We start from the raw sequence: 21,361 nt of genomic DNA, 5'->3' as shown, positions 1-21,361 counted from the left end.
GACATCGGTGGTGAATGCCTTCTTCTCGTTTGTGTGTCATGTCTACGTAGGGCCCTGTGTACAATCGTGTTAGATGATCGTAGTCTTGTGGGCGGGTTTTTGCTAATTAACCGGTCAATTCTTCTTTACGGTAATAATAATTCGGCTCGCTTCAGTGTTTGTAGTCGTCGTTGGATGGTCTATGAATCTGGATGTAATTTTTATTAATTTTGGTGTTCGTTGTACTACCATGATTGAAGATGAATAGATCGACATTTTCAGCAAAAAAAATAAATGACAGGTTTTTTTTATCATGTTTCGAAACAAAACAATCTCGCATACGAGTACCTTTTTTGTTCGAAAACGTAAAACAGAATATTTGGAGAGCTCGGGGGGCGGAACAGAAAAGGGCGGAAGCACCACGCGTTTGGTCCTGCGCTCATCCTGCGTATCAGCTGCAGCTGCAGGCCGACCGGTGTGGCTCCGTGCGTAAGCACTCGCGAAAAACCCTAGCTGGCTAGTCGACCGGCCGGCTGTTTTGTTTGATGCCTTGACAGCGACCATATTCTGCCTTTGCCTTTGCACCGTACCGCGACGCCCGCACGGTCACGGAGGGGGGGCCCGTACGTGACGTCGACACGATCACGTTGGAATCAGCAGTGGCATGGAGGAAGGTACAGTGGGGAATCAATCATCACGGCGTGATCATCAAAGATGAGGGGGCTCTGCATCCTCTCCGTGGTGACACAGAAAAAAAAATGTTGTAGGCATCGCATCTGGTCTGAAGAAGAAAAAGGTTGGGTAGAGGAATCAGCACGATTTTATGATGGCGCCTCGAATTTCTTCTGGGATTCATGCGGTTAGTGGATTTCACTGTCAAGTAGCAGGAGTAGTTTTCATAGATACACACATTCTGCAGAATCCTGTGTAGTCCTACTTTTCAGCTTCTTGAAGCTTCCAAGCTCCTCCTCCATCCGGCGCTGGACGCCCACTACACTGCACACACTGTGATCGGCTGTTGAGACTTAAACATCATCGACCCCATAATCGGACGATCTACCGCTCAAATCACACCCGCCGTGCCGGGCAGATATATAACTACAAGCCTACAATAATGGCACGGACAAGATTCCCCTTTCTCCAGGCCACGAACGCTGTCACGAAGGCGACGCCGTCTCCCTGCCCAACCGTCCAAACGCGTCGAAGTTAACTTTTATTTAGCACCATGCATGCATGAGATAGACTATCACTATTAATAATACTCCTCTAATGAGAGTGACACGCTATATTTTGGCCATGCTTAGTTCAAAGGTAGCATCAGGCCAGCGCGAAAACGCAATCAGTCAATGCCTTTCTGCATCAGCCGGTCACCCCCATGACTCGGACTCGACTCCTGTCTTTGCGAACCAGATCATCCTGCTTGCCTCTTTTCATTTTTTGCGTCGGACGATACATCGAAATGAGAGCGATCAGACGCGGTTCCACGGAGAAAAGAAGGCCCTTTCCAACAGATTACATATATAATCAGAGGCATACCTTGGACCAAAAAGGTATTGCTTTATGAAATTTTATTCAGGCATACCAAAGCTGTGTGGACACCAAATTGGCTGATGCCCAACTGACTCCAGCTCCAGGCCTGGTTGAGAGAACCACAGGAGGGAGATCCTGCAAATGGCACACAACTCAGGACAGGAGCATCTGCAAAAATATGCATTGAAAATACTGGGGTATGCGAGGCCCATGTTTTCTTGTATAAGTCACGTATTGTTTGTTATAAATGGTGCCGTCATCCCAGCAAATAACAAGTGCGAGCGGGTTCAGATAGCAGAGGATGCCCATCTCTAAGAGACAACCGCGTCTTTCCCAGCCACGTCGAAGGAAAGCTCTCGCTTGTCCGACCCAAACTTGAAGGTTGGAGCCACTTCCTCTGCACCAGCAGAGCCGCCTGCTGCATCGACGGAGAAAACGAGATTGTCCGTAGAACTTGGTGAGCCAAAGTTGAACTTGGGGATATCTTGGATGTCAGCTGGCGGGCTCCTTTTCGGCGGTGAGAAGAAAGTAGGCGTGGGTGGCGGTTCTGGAAGCGAAACTGAGGTTTTGGTGACAGGGAACGAGAACATGAAACCATTGGTCGCGCTTTTATCCGAGACTGCTGCAGCTGGTGCAGTTGCCGCGTCGGGCTTCGAAAGATGCTGTGAGCCGGTCATTTCAGCAACTTCTGGGGTGGCCACTGGGCTCTGGACCTTTGGAGCCGGCTCCTCAGAATTGGAGCTGCTTGGGGGTTCCTGAACCTGAACAGAAGTAAACACAGCTATCTGAGTAAATAACTGTTCATAGTATGATTCTGCCAAGCATCTGCTAAATGACTAACAAACAGTACCAATACTACATAAAACTTAAACAAGTAGCCTGTAGTCAGAAGAAAACGTTGCAAGGAAACACTATTCAGCTGCATTGCACTAACATAATTCTTCCAAGTGTTTCAGCCTAGTTTAAATAGCCATTGACTATACAAACACTAGCCAATGGCTGGTGTTAAATATGAATCCCGAATTGCAAACTTGAGTAGATGCATTTCACAAATAGTAAGTAAGATTATTACGCTGGAAAATACATTGGGATATATACCTTCTTCACATTTGAAATTGCCTGATAAGCACTGGCATGCTCATTGAGGCTGTTCTGTCTGGGAGCATTATTAGTGACGGAGTCGGGCATTTTATACGGGCTGCTGATGACAACAGGGGAAATAGTTCTCTTTGCAGTTCGCCTTAGCTCTGGCTTTACTGTAGGGGATGGAATTGTCCTCTCAAGATGCTGGAGTATTTTCTGAGCTGTCTGGCTTGACTTCGGGTGAACAGATACAGCAGCATGCTTGGAAATATTGTCTGCCACTGGTATACGTCCAGTACTCGAGCCACTTTCTATGGTGCCTTTGCCGTGAGGTCTTTCTAGGGTGAATGTATGTGGAGTATCAGTGCCAACGGCATCTGCATGTACTCTTCCGGAAGAGGTTGATGGTTGCACTCCAAGAACACCATCAGTTGATGTCATTTTATCCTCTAGCATAGCCTATATTTTCAGAAAAGGGGTCAGAACAGATGAATTATGTATGCAAATTATGTGTTGTAAGATAATCCAAACAGTTAATGCCTTCAGACCTCAGCAGTCAGCACTGAAGTTTTAAAGATAGGACGTCAGCAGTCAGCACTGAAGGTTTTAAAGATAGCGACAATATTGTAACCCACTTTCAGTTTTGAATCGTAGTCCAAAACTTTTGAGGATATACTGAATGAACTGCAGGAATGCAAATCTACTCAGGTTTCAATATGAAAGATGACGCCACAAAATTACATAATAATTCAATGCAGTCATCTTAGCTTCAGTAGTTATCACAATAGTTCCAATCTTAAATGATCAACTGGGTCACGGTATTCCCAACAATGAATATTGCAATCTGGAAATATACGATTGGAGTGATTGGTTTGAAGAGTGGATTGTTCTAGGAGTGTATGATCCTAGCTCCAACCTAGCCTTCTTGTTTGGTATGAGGTATCAGTTGGTCTGGCAATGCCTATTTCATGGCTAAAGTGACAACAGAAGATCAAAAAAAATGTCAAGCCATGCCACAAAATGATGGATGATCTCATGATGGACATATCTATCCTAAATGAGCTTATTACTCAAAACTGAATATCAACGAACTAATGAAGCAAAAGAAAAAAGTGATACATCATGGTGAGAACAAAAAACCATGGGTAATTAAGCAATACCTTACTTCCAACGGAAAAAGGTGTTGAAAGCTGTGGCCGCCCAGATAAGTTACTATAGGTATCAAGCTGTCCTGTTCTCTGTAAGCACATACCAGTAAACAGACACAATTACAGCCCCAGAAATGTGACACGTGGCAGGAATCACATAAAAATCATAACCGGACAGACCTTGACAGATCTTCGGAAAACTGAGCCAGTATATGGTGAGCGAGAGGATGCAGGAGGAAGAGCTCTTCGTTTATTACTTTGTGGTGTAAGGTAGTGGTTTGTATGGTCTCGGACAACTGAACCTGGCCAGCGCACAGGAGAGTCCATGGCCACTTTAGGGAAGATTTTTGATGCTGAATTCTCAATTTCAACTCCATGACTCAAAGCTCTGAATTTTCTCTTTTGAGATTCATGTACACTTGCTGAGGTCTGTGCTTCCATATAAGCTCTAGCAAGTTCAATGGGTGAAGTAACATCATGCACCTAGAAAGCCAATGAAAATCATAAATCGGATGAACAAGAAATCAGGCAGGAAAAGTAGGTATATTATGATATTTTCTAAATAATATGCATACATTTTGCTCCTGCAAAACATAGAAATTTACTAGTAGACAAAAATAAATCACTTCAAAATATTGTAGATGAAGAAAACTATAAAGATTTTCATATTGGCAGCGTAGTCAGGAAACTAGTATTATACAGGCATACACATTTGAATTTCACAAACAAACAGACGGAACCTGGAAAACGTATTCCATACAGATAAGAAATAACAGGGATAATAGTCTCAGCATTTGTTTAAGGACCGTTTGTACAGAAATAATTAGGAGATGAAATTGTAGAGCTATGATGATCTTACATTTGACTGTGCAAACACATCAGTCCCCCAATTTCGTTCATCTGGCTTTGCAGGTATCACCAGTTTGTTAGAAAACGGTGTAGTTTCAGTTTCTTTCGCAAAAGACTGCGTAGCTCTCTGATCGTCCTCATGGAGATCAGGAGTCCTCGAACGCATGATCTCTATCAAACGTTCTGTTTCATCCCTGTCAGGCAAAATAAATAAATCCATTCAGCTGAGATTTCAAATTTCAATAAACAAAACGCAATAGCTGAGTGCTTTTGGTCAAAAGTAAAACTTGAGTGCTTTTGGTCAAAAGTAAAACTTGAGTGCTTTTGGTCAAAAGTAAAACTTGAGTGCTTTCAATCAATAAGAATTAAGGTGGAGACTAGATAACCAATTGCTATATGCTATGGAGCTAGTGGAAAGCTAAAGAGGGTAAGAGACGTATTTTTAAAATTTTGAATGATGTGTGTTTACTCCAGTTAAGAAACCCCTGGCAAGATGAAAATAATAATGAGAGGGAACACTCCAGTAAACACTCTTATAGGCACAGCAGAATTCAGAAGACTACGCCACTACAGCAAGCAAAAGACTCCCCATAAGAAAGAACAGCAGTATACTAATCTGACAATTGGGAAAATAATTATGGGTACAATCTTAAAGGCCACAACCAATTAGCTAAAGATGTAATCTACTATTAGACTAGTTGTAAAATTAGATATTTATTACCCAGAATCAATTACCCAAGCATTTCATCTATCAGATTAGTTGTAAAAATAGAGTTATTAATGTATTCTTCCTTTTCTCAACTTTATGGACACATGCAAACAACCCATTGCAAAGAATGGCTCTGAACTTCTAACTTGTGCTTGCAACACTCTAGGCCTAATAGATAGTAATACTCTGAATTCTGATGTTTATTGACGTGGGAGAAGCCCCATACATAACAGCAATAGCTTGGCTGACAAGCCAACTCAAAGGAAATACAATCTGGACTCTGAAACAGGTTCTAATCTGGACTCTGAACCTAATAACTAATCTGGACTCTGCACCTAATACAAATTTGAACCTTAATAATTAACTTGTAGCAGTACAGAAATCCTAACCACTTTGGGATGGACGAGGGGGTGATGTGACCGGGGCTAGGGTCCTCCGACCATATGTGGTTCCTCACATAACAGTGTTTCTATTGTTTTCCCCATCTTACAGTTAAGGGGGTATTTTTAGTTCTGGACAAAAAGGAATATGGTTTTGGTTTCCCACATTTCCACACTTAGAAAAGGATCCAGCGAAATATATTTGAAGATTGAATTAAAACAGAGTCTAAAAGTGCGCACCACAAAACCTACCTAGAAAATTGCTTCTGTTTGATGATCTTCTCGATTTCAGCAAGTCCACTGCTTCGATTTATGTAATCACCTTCAGGCAGCAGGTTGGCTTCGTTTGAAAACGCTAGGGCCACATTGGTTATAGCATTGGTATTTGGTTCCATAGACTTATTCTGCAGTTTCAGGCAGATCAGAGGTTACAGAAAATCACCAGCAGACACATCATAACTGGAAGTCGAATGTAATACTAGTCGCCAGCCATGCTAGCAGAGTAAAATCACAAAGTGAACAATTGACCTTGCAGCTCTCAAACAATATATCAGCTCAGAATTACATATATGGTTCTCATCTTTCAGTTCCACCAGTACATGCACTTAAAAAGATTAACCGATTCGGGCATTAACCTGATGAGGGAAATGTCAAATGGACTATTTTCTAGTGATCTGGACAGATGAAGGAAAACCATTTGAACATTGGATTCTTTTACTATGAACAGAGCAGAACTTCTATGGTATGCATTGTTATATTAATTTCTTTGCCGTGAAACATCTGTGTGCCACTCATTGAGATCACTCTGCACAATACTTGACATGGCCTACAGTTTATTGTAACTGTGGCAGCATGGCATTGGAGACAACGTAAAGTATGCAAAGAAGCTCTATATATAGCAGATCCATTAAGTTATACAAATCATAGGAAGGCAAGCTAATGCATTCAATGCATAATTAAAATGTACCCTGCTTACTTCATGCGTTACTCTGCTCGCTTCATGCGCTACATCCATTGATTCATATTGACCCATCCGATTATCGCCTGCAAACATTGGAAGCAGCAACAAGGGATCCAGCTTAGACATGCTTTGCAGGAAAAAGAAGGAGCTACTTTTGCATTAATTTATTCGAACAATCACTCTAGATTAACCAACGAGGCAACAGGCATATGAGACAATCCAAATTTTAGATCACGTCATAGATTAAATTAAAACAATAATAAATGGTGCAAAGAGGAGTATATTATCCAATACCCAGATCAAATAAGGAATCGCTTCATCGGTGAACACAAGACACAGGATGAATTAGTATCCAATAGTGAACTGAACTCGTGGAAACTAGTCTGCTTACTGCAGAAATTGAAATTCTACTGCAAATCTACAATGCTGGCCGGACGCTTGCACAAACTTGTACCTATGGCAAGGATTCAGCTCACAAGCTTGACCTCATGCTGACTCGGCAAACAAACCATATTATGCACGTTCCAAGGAGGACAATGGTAACGGTACCAAACCACATCAATCAAACAGATAAAACAAAATGAAGTTCTCAGGCATGAATAAATCAGCTAAATGGACCGGATCGGCAGGCTTCTGCGGTGCTTATGCAACCCTAGATTGGTGCCAATCGCGGAACATAACAATGGTGGGGGAGAGGATATACCTGCGGCGGCGTGGTCACGGGACGCGGCGGGGAAGACACTAGAGGCCACCGGGGGCTTCGGGAGCCAGCGCCGGGGGCCCAGCCCGTAGGGCGACGCGCGCTGCAGCCCGCGGCGCGGCGGCCGCCTCGAGGGCCCGCCCCCGCCGCCCGACGCGTCCTCCGCCGCCGCCTCGGCCGCCGCGGCCGCCGCCGCCGGGGACTGCCAACGCCGCGCATCCATCATTCCCCCTTCCGCCGCGCCGCCGACCGCTCGCTCTGGTTTGGGGCTGTGGGGCTGTGCCTGTGCGCGCGGCGGCTGCGGGGAGGGCCGGACCGGAGTAGGACTAGTGGACTCTTGTTGCTCTCCGAGAAAGTATTTCTTTTTGTTTTGTTTTCTCGGGATGGAATGGAACTGAAATAGAAAGGGCGTGCTAGGGCTTTTCCGATCGAGTACACAGGGCTAGGGCTCACAAACTCAAAGATGGTAAGTTTTTTTTCCTTCTTACTAGTTTTTAGGCAAACTCTGAAGCTTTTAATTCAATGTCATAGTGTTTACAAGGACGAAATGAGGACCGTTGGGCTGACCTAACCAAACATGACGGCCAGCCTCTAGGGACAATGTGTGCTTCACGAGTTTGTGAGCCTCGACATTCGAGCTGCTAAATTCATGGATAATATCACAAAAGAGTTTTCCGGTGTATGATTTCATGTATGATCGCCCTGTAGATCGTTGGGTTCTTCTGTTGTATGTCGTCCACTACCATTTTGCAATCCCGACGCCACTTGAATGCTCCTCTCGTACAAATCATCCGCTAAGGCAACGCCTCCTGATGTGTAGTATTATGAAAAATAATGTTTTTCGATTTGACAACTAAATGCGGGACCATTGCTTGGATCCGCGCATGATCGTTACTCACTCATGCGGACTCCAGGAAGCTTTTGGTTATTGGGTGCAACCGATGAGAGACGTAGCACAGGTTATCTACAACCGGTTTGGATGGCGATCCAATAATAGGTTAGGTGTTTAGTCATCTTGGCATGTTTTTTTGCCGGTTGTGACAATTATTATCTTTACTCCTTTTGTGCTTCTTTTGTGAGCCAGTACTGAACATAAGCCTTTGTTTTTGCACTATTGATCAATAAATTGGCCGCATGCATCACTCTGATGCAGGGCCGGAGGTTTTTCTCCTTTTCAACAAAATGCAAGCCCGCAATGTAACTGATGATTCCAATGGCAAATCCCATGTCTCTGTATATACGAGCAGATAGTCCGGACACAACGTTCATTCAACGGGGTTCCCAAATCCGAGTAAAATGTTTGGATCGCCTCAAGCCCGTATATGAGTGAGAAATGAAGATGTCTGAGCATGTCCGCCAGATTAGTCAGACACTCCGGGCTGATCTCAAACCCAAGAAAAAGTCCTCACTCTCTTTCCATTATATCCTCTCCTTCTATTCTGATCAGTTGAGCAGAGACGGAGCTAGGGTTTGGGGTGCATCGAGGCTAGGGTTCCGGGAAGGAGAGGATAGAACATAGTGTGCATAAAGTGAGGACCAGACAGTTTTTTTTGCTGGGTTTGTGATGGAGCTGGGATATCCGGACAACCTCATGTCTCTCCCACATATGGCTAGGTTTTGGGAGAGTCTCAACATTTGGCCTGACTTCATTGAAAATTGTTTGGCATGTGTTTTTGTGTATGGACGTGTTTCAATTGTCCGCACTAACACATTAGGGGAAATGAGCCCCTTCCTTGGACATGCCCTTGAAATTATTGTAATTAAATATAAGACATTTTTACAGTTCAATTAGTAAAAATACAATCGTTCGTAATGTAGAAAAACAAAGCGTTTTTTACGAGCAGAAGTAATACATGAAAAAATAGTACAAATAAATTATTAGAAAAATTCCTAGTCATTTCTTAAGAAAATACCCACTGGAAAAATCTTAAGAAAATCTTTTGAATGGAAAAACAACACTACTTTTTTTAAACAACGAACAACCTTTGACAATCCCTCCCATACTTTTGTTTATAGCTTGCCTTATCAGTCTACAAAAATATTTCCACCCTTCATACCTTGTCACTCGGCATGCTCTCTCTCCCCCTCCATTGGTCATCCTCCTCCTATGGTATCTTAACAAATTTGAATAATTTTAAAAGTTTATTATTGCAACAACCAAAACCACAACTAACAACATCTGTAAGAGAAATGGAAAACATCTTATGACGTCTTCAATAGTATGTGCAATTTTGTGTGTTGTAAACTTGAGATGCCCACTAGGTGAGTACACAAAGCAACATGATCACTCTAAATCAACATAATCAAACACACTAGAGGCCTTATGGTTGGGGCTATTAGTGCGTAGATCGAGTGTGTTGAGGGTTTAGGTAGGGACCGAGTGTGTTGAACTTAAGACATGCCAACAAAAAGTTAGACAAGTGAAATGTGTTGAGACTATTAGTGCATATATTGGAGTTGTTGGTCAAGATATGTACTCCTTACAAACTCGTGGTGGGAAGCTTTGAGCCAGAAATCTCATGGTATTGCATAACTAAGGATATACAACAACGTCGTTCTTCAAAACAACTTTTGGATCAATCGTGGATTTGGAAATGTTCATGAACTTAAAAGTATGTTGGCAAATTTGGATTTTTTCATGATTTTGAAAATTGTATACAGATTAAAAAATGTTCATGAATTAAATGGTACCTGAATTTAAAAATGTGCACGAATTAAAAAATATTCCAGTGACTTCAAAAAATGTTCATGAATTAAATGGTACCTGAATTTAAAAATGTTCACAAATTAAAAAATATTCCAGTGGCTTCAAATTAAATGGTACCTGAATTTAAAAATTTTCAAAAATTTAAAAATATTCCAGTGGTTTAAAAACATTTATGAATTCAAAAAAATTCACAAATTAGAAAAATTGTTTGTGGTTTTAAAAATTATTTGTTAATTTGAAAATACTTCATGAATTTGAAAAATGTCTGTGAATTTAGAAAAATAAAGAATTTATAAAAGTTCAGAAAATTTTAAAATCATGAATAAATAAAAGGAAAATAAAAATAAAAAGAGAAGAAAAATATAAAAATGATAAATAATAAAAATAAAAGAAAAAACCCCAAAATGAAAGAAAATCTAGAACCCTTCCAAAATTGGATGGAAGGTTCCAAAAATTCACCAAACAGTTCCTCATGCTCTTGCTAAATGGGCCAGCCTGCTTGACACACTTATAGATGACCACGACGTTAACAGTTACAAAAGGCGCTACATGGTATTCCTGTCTGAGCTAATACTGTCATCCAACACAAAATTATTGGGCTACATTTTTTTCTTGGACCGTGCATCTTGAAATACCATGTGATCGTGAGTGCCAAATTGTGCAGTTGAACTTTTAAGCACTTAGGTTGTTTATAAACTCAGCATACGGTCTAACTGCCAGTCGCTTGGCGACCAACTCATGTTTTCTCCATCTCAAAATAATCCCTATATCTATATCTATACTAGTATAAAAAGATTCAAAAGGACTGACCCAACTAATGTTGGCCATCAAATTATGACAATCGAATGACCTAAATTGCTCTAGCGACGAGCGCTCAACATATTTAACTTGTAGTAATTAGTATCATACTGAATATGGACAATTAGCATTAATTAATCATATACTTCCTCCGTTCCTAAATATAAGTCTTTTTAGACATTTCAAATGGAATACAACATACAAATGTATGTAGACATATTTTAAAGTGTAGATTCACTCATTTTGTTTCGTATGTAGTCACTTAGTAAAATCTCTATAAAGACTTATATTTGGAAACGGAGGGAGTATTAAGATATGATCAATATCCACCTAAGATCCGTGTACAATTAATATTCTACCAAATATCAATCTGCTAATATCCGCGTATGTATTAGTATTTTTCGAGATTTGCGTACGTATTAGTATTTTTTTAGGGATGCGTGCGTATTAGTAAATCATGGTTTCTCTAGCCGAAGCTATTGTGTTGGGCCAAAAGATAATCCAATAGCGTTTATTTTTAGCCCATGACAAGCACGAGCCTGCTATACATTTGCTCTCTGCTTCGTCGGGTCCTCGACTTCCGCCGCCACTCGGCCGCCGGTTGGCGCCTCTACCCGCCGCCCCACTTCGCCGCGACGAACTCCGCCGTCAGATTCCTCCGCAGCGGCGGCAGCCTCGCTTAGCTGCTTGGCTTGTCCTCGCCCACCACGACGGAGGTAACGCCTCCTTCCTTCCATTCTTACCAATCCATCTCCGCGATTAGTGCTAGTTTACACGTGTGATGTGCGCACGTTGCAAGCTCCAAGGGAAGAAGTACCCAGTCATGGATGAAATCCTGGTCATAATCGAGGATGTAAGCGAATAAGATAAGCTAAGCATTGCGTGAAGGGAATGATGTGAAAGCGTGCAATCTTGTTCTCCTAGCTAAGCATTGTTCCGGTCATATACTCAGTAAAAAATTGTAGTCGTGGAGAATACATAAGGCAGTTTATTAAAGTAACAAAGTGGGCCTGGAAGCGTGTGCTGTTAGGCAGGGACGCGTACGTGTTATATAGGTCCATGGTGATTGACAGATTACAGAGAGATCAGCCGGTATGATCCCCACGCTAATCTTAATAACCGTCTGATTATTACAACAAGCAGACGCATGCGCTACACCATGGACTTATTCTAGAACATATGGTTTATACAACACCATATATACGTACAATTCAACAATACAGATATACCATTACGGCAATACAGCAAATATTCCACAAAACACAACTACTTTTATTTATTTATTTGGAACTAGCTGGAGCCTCATTGAAATGGCAGCTTGCCGTCCATATTGACCAGTCCTGGTTGCTTGAATGGCTTCGTATGCTTTAGTTTGCTGGCTCGCCTTCCGCACACATCTCCTTGTCAAATCTGTCTCTTATTGCCAGCAACTCTTTCAGAGCACCACCGATTTGGATGCGATCCGTTGGGGTCTCTTGTGAGCATGAAATCCCGGTGCGCAGAACTGAAGTGATGCAAGCAATTCTCAGATCCATATTGCTGTTAGAATTTGAGCTGCTTTCTTTGCCATCTTCTGTCTCTGCTAGTAAGTCTCGGTCTATGACCTCTGCTGCCCTTTCTAGCAATGCCATTTGCACATACTTGTGAAGGCCAAAGGATTATCCGAATCTGCTCTCTGTTGGCCTTTTTCCACTGAACATCTCCAGCAACAGTATGCCGTAGCTGTAGACATCACCATGGATTGAAACTTGGTTGCCCAGTCCATACTCTGAAATTGACAGAAAAATGTGAGCAAAATGAAATGAGCAGGTTAAATAGCCATATTTAACTTAAGAGTGGTGGGCGGGGTGTTCAATCTTGAAAACCAATTCCAGAATTTTGAAGGGGGTTATTTTAGAAGAGAGTTAAAAGCTCACCTGGAGCGGCATAGCCGATTGTGCCTCTCATTGATCCCCAACTAGTTGATTTCTCTGAGTCTTGATGTAGAAACCTTGCAAGCCCAAAATCACCAACATGAGCAATCATTTCACCATCGAGGAGAACATTGCTGGGCTTAAGATCACAGTGAATAATTGGCATTGGCTTATGTTGGTGAAGGTATTCGAGTGATGATGCTACATCAATTGCAATCTGCAGTCTCACACGGAGATGCAGTGACCTATTTTCACCATCTTCTATGGGATGGTGGTGTAGCCATTTGTCCAAATTTCCATTTGGTAGGTATTCATACACGAGGGCCTTGAAGTCACGGCTTTGAGAATCAATACTTGAGCACACTGTCAATATCTTCATAAGATTCCTATGTCGAACACATTTCAGGGTCTCACATTCTGCAACAAAACTTCGGGATGCACCTCGCTGTGTGAGGTTGAGCACCTTCACAGCAATCACTACTTGCTGGTCATCTATCCTCATTGTTCCCTTGTACACCGAGCCGAAGCTTCCTGCTCCAAGGAGGTTCTCTGAAGCAAAACCATTAGTTGCACTGACCAGTTCAGCATAAGAAACCCTTAAATATTGCTCGCCGATGGATGATGTCTGCTTGTTTGCTTTCATCTTCCTGCTCTTACTGTAGAATGTCGACAGTGCAAATACTAATGCGATAAGTATGACTGCTCCACATATGGAGAATATTATGACCAGTTTCTGAGTTGGTTTCATGGTGGTGAGGTTGGAGCAATGTGGCAACTTCAGTTGAGGGATTCCATCACACAGGCCATCATTTCCCATAATTGAGGCTGAGGCGGAAGCTGCCTTGCTGAAGATCCCATCTGTTGGAACCTCACCGTCCAAGTTATTGAATGAGAGATTCAAACTAGCAAGCCCTTCCATGCTCCCGAGGAACCCAGGAATGCTCCCTGAGAGATTATTATGGGAAAGATCAAGCATCAATAGGGCTTTCATCTGCATGATTGATGGCGGAATTGTCCCTTGAAGGTTGTTCCGAGATACATTCAGAAACTGCAGTGTCTGGCACCCTCCAAGCGAGATCGGAATCTCTCCAGATATCAGATTACCGGAGAAATCAAGTTCCCCAATATTCTTTAGGTTACCTAATTCTGTAGGCAAATCCCCGGTTAATAGATTGTTTTGGAGTCTCATGTAGATGGACAATGTGTTTATAAGGAATAGGTCCCTAGGTATTGGACCACCAAGGCTGTTGTTTGAAAGGTCTAATTTTTGTAATGGACATGCCATGAGACTAGAAGGTATGCTTCCACTAAGCATGTTGCCACCAAGTTTAAGTTCGCTTAGTTGTGTAAGATTGCTGAATGTGGGAGGGATCGATCCTGATAGGTCATTCATTCCTAGGTTTAACAAATTTAGTCTCTTCAACTTGCCAAGAGAGGTTGGAATAGTACCCTTTAAATGGTTACTATCTAGAAAAATTGCGCGCAGATTGCTCAAGTTCGCCACTACTTCAGGAATCTTCCCCGTTATGCTGTTATCTTGCATGTTAAGAAACTCTAGATTTGTGGAGAGGGTGCCTACCGAACTTGGTATTTCATCTTCAAGCATATTACCACCTAAATCCAACACTTGCAAATTACTGCAATTGCTTAGGCTGGACACGAAACCCCAGTCGGCATCTTGTGTTGCTCGAATATGGTTTTCGGCAATGGTTAATACGGACAAGCTCCTCAAGCGAATTCCTAGGCAACTGGGAATTGTTCCTGTTAGGGAGTTATGAAGGAGCTGGATCATTTGAATCATAGAGGCATTGCACAAAGAGGGAGGAATAGAACCGTCGAATTGATTATAAGCTGCAAGGAAGACCTGTAGCCTGGAAGGTTGTTTCCCATGTCGAATGGAAAAGACCCATTGAGGTTATAATTGCTTTGTACATTGATAACTTGGAGGTAGGAAAGATTGAATAGCAAAGGAGGCAATGGCCCTTCTAATTCATTGTTTTCGAGGCCAATTTCAGCGAGGGAGTGTAGGTTTCCAATGGAGTGGGGTATGGGACCTGTAAGATTATTGAATGACAGATAAAGGAGTTCAAGCAAGTTGAGGTTCCCTATTGATGCTGGAATTTGGCCAGTTAGATGGTTTCGGCTAAGAGATATGGCAGAGAGTGATGTGAGGTTCTCTAACCCAGGTGGGATGCATCCTGTCAGGCCATTGTTTCCTAAATTGAGTACCGAGAGATATGAAAGATTATGTAATGCTGGAATACTTCCTGTAAGGTTATTTGTGGCCAGGCTAAGAAAGCCCAGCACTGAGAGATTTCCTACTGAACTTGGAATAGAACCAGACAATTGATTTGAATTCAGAGAAAGTGTGTCTAGTTTGACAAGGTTACCTATGCCAGGGGGTATTTCTCCTGTTAGCTTATTGTTTGAAATGTCCACATACTCCAGGTTCACAAGGTTGCTGATCTCCGCAGGGATGGTTCCTCCAAGCTTGTTGTGGCCTAGATCGAGTACCACAAGATTGTGCAAGGAGCCAAGCTCATGCGGTATCTCCCCTTGGAGCTCGTTCCGGCCGAGCTCGAGTAAACCCAGGTTGGGCAAGGCTGCAAGCTCCCGGGGTATCTTCCCTTTCAGCCTGTTGTATCCAAGGCTGATGCTGTCGAGCTGCCGGCACCGCGAAAGCGACGGCGGAATAGCGCCGTCCAGAGAGTTGTCCGACAGGTTGAGCCGCTTCAGGTACCGCAGGTGGCCAAGAGCTGATGGCACGGCGCCATTCAAGCGGTTACCGGCTAGGCGGAGCCTCCTCAGGAATGTAAGGTTGGCCACCGAGGCGGAGACTGCGCCTAGAAGGTTGAGGTCGCCGAGGTCCAGCGCCACAACCCGGCCACGGCGGCGTCCCCGCCTGCCGCACGCCACGCCGTGCCATTGGCACATGGGCGTGGACCGGTTGCCCCATGACCCCAGAGCTTGCAAGGGGTTGTCCCTTATGAGCGCCTTGAAGGACAGAAGAGCAGAGTGGTCGCTGGAATTACTTGCGGCGGTTCCGGCGTGTGGAATGTGTGCTGACCCCGTGCTAGCAGCGAGTGCGAGGAGCAGAGAAACTAGCACGGGGAGCCCTGCGCCTACCATGTTTCTACCAAAGGCTGGCTGCTTTTGCTCACTTCTTTCTGGTTCTGGTAGACACAAGTGCGCTTTCCTGCTTTGCATTGTTATATATAATGGATTGAGCATGGCAAGTTGCTCAATAATTCATGGCTCAGTGAACTTAATTATCTGTTTTCAAGTTGCTGACAAATGGGGTCAACAGAGTACTCAAGTGCATGACTTGTGAGCCAACATGACTCGTCAGTGCTCTGGTCAACGCAGGACTTGCGAGTCATCCATGGTTGATTTATGCATTGTTGCCTTGTGCAATTGAGAATCTGCCGACAGCGGCAGGAGTGCTGCCATTCCACTATAAGAAGAAATATAGTACTAGCTATGTATTGTATGCCAGAAGAGAAGAATTAACTAAGCATGTTCTCGATGACTTGACTTTAATTAACTGATTAGTTGTATCCCAAGTTGACTACCAAATCTTATGCTGCGTGCAGCCTCTTCAGACTCGCAAGGTTGCCGATCTCCAGTGGGCTTGTTATGGCCTAGATTGTTTACCTTGAGACTGTACTGTACATGGATGGAGTCTGAGTGGATGGAGACTATGGAGTTAACGGAGCTAAATGAAACATCATGGTGTGCCAGGTTAAGGGAGTAAACTCTCTTTGTCTCTTTGCCAAATTCTCGGCCGACATATTGCGGCTCGCCTGCGTTTATATTGGTATATGTGATTATCCTGGTGCTGTTGCATCCGTGTCACTGTCGCGCTGTGTGAAAGGATACATTGTCTCTCGTAAGAAATCCAGTGCTCCTCCAGCTGTTTTAGACTTTGTGCTCCTCTGAAGATTCCTCTCTTGTTGTCGTTGCTGGGGACACTACTTAGCTCAGAGGCGAGAGGTGTCTGCTAAAACATACTGCTATTTGCATGTGAAGAATCTGAACTAGTGATGCGTTTATTTTCTCTGCCGTATTGTCTCTCAGTCAACATTGAGGAGCTGGAAGCTGTTCTGCCGAAAAATGGAAGGAGCCACCATTGTTGAAATGGCCGGTCTTGTCAGGTGTTTTGATAATTGAGAAGTCGCTTTCGAGCTTTCTGCTCAAGTGTTGAATGAGGTCGTCCAGTGGAGGCAAGCCGGTGTTGGTGTTGGTGGTTTGCAATGATTTGTGAGAAGTTAGCCTAGGCGTTTCTTCAGGTGTTGGTGTATTGAGTGGGACTCTTGTCTATCCGAATGTTCGCATTTGTAGTAGACTGGTAAATATTTTCTATTTTCTATAAAATATGATAATGCCTTTGGTGTACTCTCGAAAAAAAAAGAAGTTGCCGTCGGAGGAAGAAGGATAGTGGTACCATTTCCTTTTTTATCCATGATGAGGCTGGCAATGACTATCACGTATGATTGGAATTATTTGGCTTTATCATATTTGTTATATCCAATAATTCCTAGGAAAATCTCATAGTCCCATGTGACACGTTCATACATAACAAGGAAGATGCAGAAATATTTTGTGCTAGTGGAAAACAAAACTGAATGGTTGTGAATGTTCCATTCATCTCTCATTGATGACACTAATGTTTCGGTTTCGTTGTTCCATTAGTATTGTGGTTCCGTTTCCTTCATTCCGTGCATGCTACCATCCTTTTGTCATGCAAGAAAGAAGTCGGAAACCTTTTACACTAGTGGGAAATGAAACTGAACGTTGTGAATATTTTCATTCATCTCCCTATTGATGCCATTATATTCCATCATCTTTCCATTAGTGTTTTGGTTTCGCTTCCACTTCTTGAAGTCTATAAGAGAGGTCACTCCTCTTCTCCATATATGCTACTTCAACTCCTACCTTCGGTTTCAAGCTTTGCGCCGCCTATCGCTTTCTCATCTCGCTTCTCAGCACCGGGAAGTGAGAAAGTAGGCTTCAAAAACTCCGACTCTTGTGATCTGCTACGGAATAGGGGTGATCAGGTTTTTGGAGAGCGCTTTTGCGCGACTGCTGGATCCTTGTTCATCGTAACAACGAACAGTGACATCCTTGACAACGAGTTTCCCAACGACGACTACTTCCCTGACGTTGACCAGCTCCTTGGCGACATGACAAACGGCAAACCTGCATCCTCTTTCATTGCTTTGTATGCCATCTTATCCTCACTTTTAAGATTAGCATTTGCTTTACTGCTAGTAGGAGTCATATGGATATGATCTTGTTTCCTATCATCTCAATTGCATGACTAGTTTCAAAAATTGGTTGCTTGTTTTGGTTATCATCGCTATTATGGTATTCATATTTTATCCACTGTTTTTATGGATTAAACTTATTGGAAAAATCTTGAAATATTCAACAGTCCAAAAACCTGAAATGTGTAGGCAATTTCTCCAATTGCATTTGTTCTGATTTCCAAGCCTCCTATGTCTGAGGGTGTGAAGATAAGAGGTGGCGTGCAAGGGCAATTCTCTAGCTTACCACCATGATCTGTTTTCATGCCTATAAGGACAAGTCAGGGCAGAAAAAGGAAGGCGTTAAGAGACCCTCCTGGCCCAACCCTAGACACTCTAAGATCCTTTTTCAAACCAGCTCTGCTCCCATTTAAGGAGAGGGAGAGCTTACTACTGAACAAGACCAAACTTTCCAGACTATAGACATCCTCTTAGAGGTGTTTTGAGTGTTCTTGGCTACAAGATGTTCGATCCCTTCGTTATCATCATGGTCGGTAAGGATATGCGGGATGTGTTTGAGGCCAATTTTGCGGTCTTGGATGCAGTAAGTGAGTTGTATGTCATAGAGCAATATCATGACTACAAGATGACTGATGACCGCTTCGTGGTTAAGCAGACTCATGAGATTCGGTCGCTCACTAAGGAAGTTGAGCATTTCGATTGTGTATTGCCGAACAAATTTATTGCCTGAGGCATCATTGCCAAACTTTCTTCTTCGTGGAGGAATTTTATTATCTTGCTGAAGCACAAGAGATAAGAGTTTACTATTGTTAATGTTGTTGGCACTCTTGATGTGGAAGACGAATGCGAGGGCGAAAGACACATGTGCTCGTTTTCATGAGGGAAACTATAGTGCCAACTTGGTACAGAAGAAGAATTTCCAACTCTAGAAATTCAAAAATAAGAACTATGCAGGCAAATTAAAGTTTGAAGACAAGAAGAAAGTCCAACAGTCCGCCAATTTCAAGAATAAGTAGGAGACATATAAGAATAAAGGATAATGTCATGTATGAGGTGGAGAACATCATTGGGTTTCATCCTGCAAGGACCGTCGGGACGTGCGTCAGAATGAGAACATGGGCAAGACCGCTAATGTTGTTATTAACGATGTTGAGATGAAAGATGTCGGGTATGGTATTTTTTCTACCGTTCCTTTAGTATGCCATTCTCCTAATTGGTGAATTGACACCGGTGCAAATATACATATGTGTTATGATATCAACATGTTTTCTTATCAGGTCGCAAGAACTCAGCCGTGTTGATGAAATCAAGTCACATGCTTTTGTGCATGTTGTTGGTACGGTTGATTCGAAGTTTACTTTTGGAGAGATTGTGCGCTAAAGAACGTGCAACATGTCCCTTCTATAAATAAAAATCTTGTTAGCGACTCTCATTTGTGTCGATATGGCTATAAGTTGGTATTTTAGTCCTATAAGCTTGTAGTGTTAAGTGTGGACAATTTATTGGAACAAGCCTTTTTCAACAAATTGTCCACACTTAGACACTACAACCTTATTGGACTCAAATACCAACTTATAGACATCTCGACACAAATGAGAGCCACAAACAAGATTTTTATTTAGAGAAGGGTCATGTTGCACGTTCTTTAGCCGCATGATCTTTTTCAAAGAAAATTTCAGATCAATCATGCCAACACCATGAACAAACGCATTTGATCCGTTCCCATTAACACTGATGTAGTTCTTGAGATGCGATAAGAAAAAAACATGTTGATATCATAACACACATGTATATTTACAACAAGCGTCAATCCACCAATCATGAGAAAGTCATACTAATAAAATGGTAGAAAATTTACCATGTGTGACATCTTCATCTCAACATCACGAATTACAACATTAGCGGTCTTGCCGTTGTTCTCATTCTGACACAAGTCCCAACGGTTCTTGCAGGATGAAGCCTAATGATCTTCTCCATCGCATACATGGCATTATACATTCTTCTTATAGGCCTCCTTATTCTTCTTGAAGTTGGCGGACTGTTGGACTTTGTTCTTGCCTTCGAACTTTCCTTTGCCCGCATAGTTCTTGTTCTTGAATTTATGGGGTTGGAAACTCTTCTTCTGTACCAAGTAGGCACTAGAGTTTCCCTCATGGAAACGACTATGTGTGTTGTTCGCCCTCGCCTTCTCTTCTACATCAAAAGTGCCAATAAGATTAACAACAATAACTCTCGTCTCTTGTGCTTCAGAGAGGTAGCATAATTCCTCCACAAAGGATGAAACTTGGCAATGATGCCTCCGGCAATGAACTTGTCCGGTAACACACAATTGAAATGCTCAAGTTCCTTAGTGAGCGATTGAGTCTCATGAGCCTGCTCAACAACGGAGCCGTCATTGGTCATCTTGTAGTCATGATATTGCTCCATGACATACAACTCACTTCCTGTGTCCGAGACCCCAAACTTGGCCTCAAGCGCATCCCACATATCCTGACCGACCATGATGGTCATGAAGGGATATAACATCTTATCGCCAAGAACACTTAGAACAACACCTCTGAAAAGGGTGTATGTAGCCTGGAAAGCTTGCTCCTATTCAAGAGTGAGCTCTCCATCTGGATTGCCCTTAGAGGCATGAAAACAATTCATGGTGGTAAGTCTGAGAACTTCGCTCGTGTGCCATCTCTTGTAATTCACACCCTCCAACTTAGGAGCTTTGAGAGTCGTAATAAATGCAATTGGATAAAAGTTGCCTACACATTTCAGGTTTTTGGATTGTTAAATATTTAAGGAATTTTCCTTTAAGTTTAATCCATAAAAACAATGTATAAGTAATAGCACCAAACCAAGCAACATATTGTTGAAACTAGTCATGCAATCGAGATGATAAGAAACAAGTATTATATTCATATAGGTTGCTATTAGTAGTAAACCAAATGCTAATCCTAACAATGAGGATAAGATGACACACGGAGTAGCGGAAGAGGATGCAGGTGCATCGTTTGTCATGCCGTCGAGGTGATCGACGTCGGGAGAGTAGTCTTCATTGGGGAACTCGTTGTCGGGGATGTCGTTGTTCATAGCCACTATGAACAAGGATCCAGGAATAGCGCAAGAGCACTCCTCGAAAACCTATGCCCCCTCTCCCGTACCAGATCACAAGAGGCGGAGTTTTAGAGGCCTGCTATCTAACTTCTTGGTGCATGCCGAGAAGCAAGATGGGAAAGGCGTAGAAGGCGCGAAGCTTGGAACCAGAGGTAGAAGATAAACTAGCATATATATGGAGAAGACGAGTGACCTCTCTTATAGACTCCAAGAAGTGGAAGCGAAACCGAAA

The 21,361-nt window shown here is 42.7% G+C and overlaps 1 protein-coding gene and 2 pseudogenes across 3 annotated transcripts; all 3 read right to left on the bottom strand.

Moving 5' to 3' along the window:
- Positions 1-1,678: 1,678 nt before the first annotated feature.
- Positions 1,679-7,701, bottom strand: LOC125521595 (uncharacterized). Of its 2 annotated transcripts, none has more exons than XM_048686653.2 (8): positions 7,343-7,701; positions 6,646-6,722; positions 5,931-6,082; positions 4,600-4,783; positions 3,921-4,223; positions 3,753-3,830; positions 2,608-3,051; positions 1,679-2,270 (listed from the first exon to the last, which is right to left on the bottom strand). In XM_048686653.2, exons 1-8 carry the CDS (start codon positions 7,563-7,565, stop codon positions 1,821-1,823), a joined length of 1,911 nt encoding a protein of 636 aa, XP_048542610.2. In that variant the 5' UTR covers positions 7,566-7,701; the 3' UTR covers positions 1,679-1,820. The 2 variants fall into 2 exon arrangements, with proteins under 2 accessions (XP_048542610.2, XP_048542611.2); XM_048686654.2 differs by having other exon boundaries at positions 6,655-6,722.
- Positions 7,702-11,918: 4,217 nt separating this feature from the next.
- Positions 11,919-16,282, bottom strand: LOC125521154 (receptor kinase-like protein Xa21; annotated as a pseudogene). Its single transcript, XR_015611296.1, has 2 exons — positions 12,761-16,282; positions 11,919-12,612 (listed from the first exon to the last, which is right to left on the bottom strand). The product of XR_015611296.1 is annotated as a receptor kinase-like protein Xa21 (transcript).
- A 3,576-nt stretch (positions 16,283-19,858) lies between these two features.
- Positions 19,859-20,797, bottom strand: LOC147960460 (uncharacterized; annotated as a pseudogene).
- Positions 20,798-21,361: the final 564 nt, after the last annotated feature.

Source organism: Triticum urartu, chromosome 7A (assembly GCF_056163025.1).
Source record: "Triticum urartu cultivar PI428250 chromosome 7A, HENAU_Tu73, whole genome shotgun sequence".
Lineage (NCBI taxonomy): Eukaryota > Viridiplantae > Streptophyta > Magnoliopsida > Poales > Poaceae > Triticum > Triticum urartu.
The sequence above is the reverse complement of the archived record's forward strand: the minus strand, read 5'-3'. Positions and strand labels throughout refer to the sequence as shown.

Excerpts from the sequence above, each read along its gene's own strand:
- LOC125521595 (XM_048686653.2), bottom strand. The coding sequence starts at position 7,565 with ATGATGGATGCGCGGCGTTGGCAGTCCCCGGCGGCGGCGGCCGCGGCG. Across the intron at positions 3,052-3,752 it reads CTTTTTCCGTTGGAAGTAAG|GCTATGCTAGAGGATAAAAT; the intron begins GTATTGCTTAAT and ends CTGAAAATATAG. Across the intron at positions 2,271-2,607 it reads CAATTTCAAATGTGAAGAAG|GTTCAGGAACCCCCAAGCAG; the intron begins GTATATATCCCA and ends ACTTCTGTTCAG.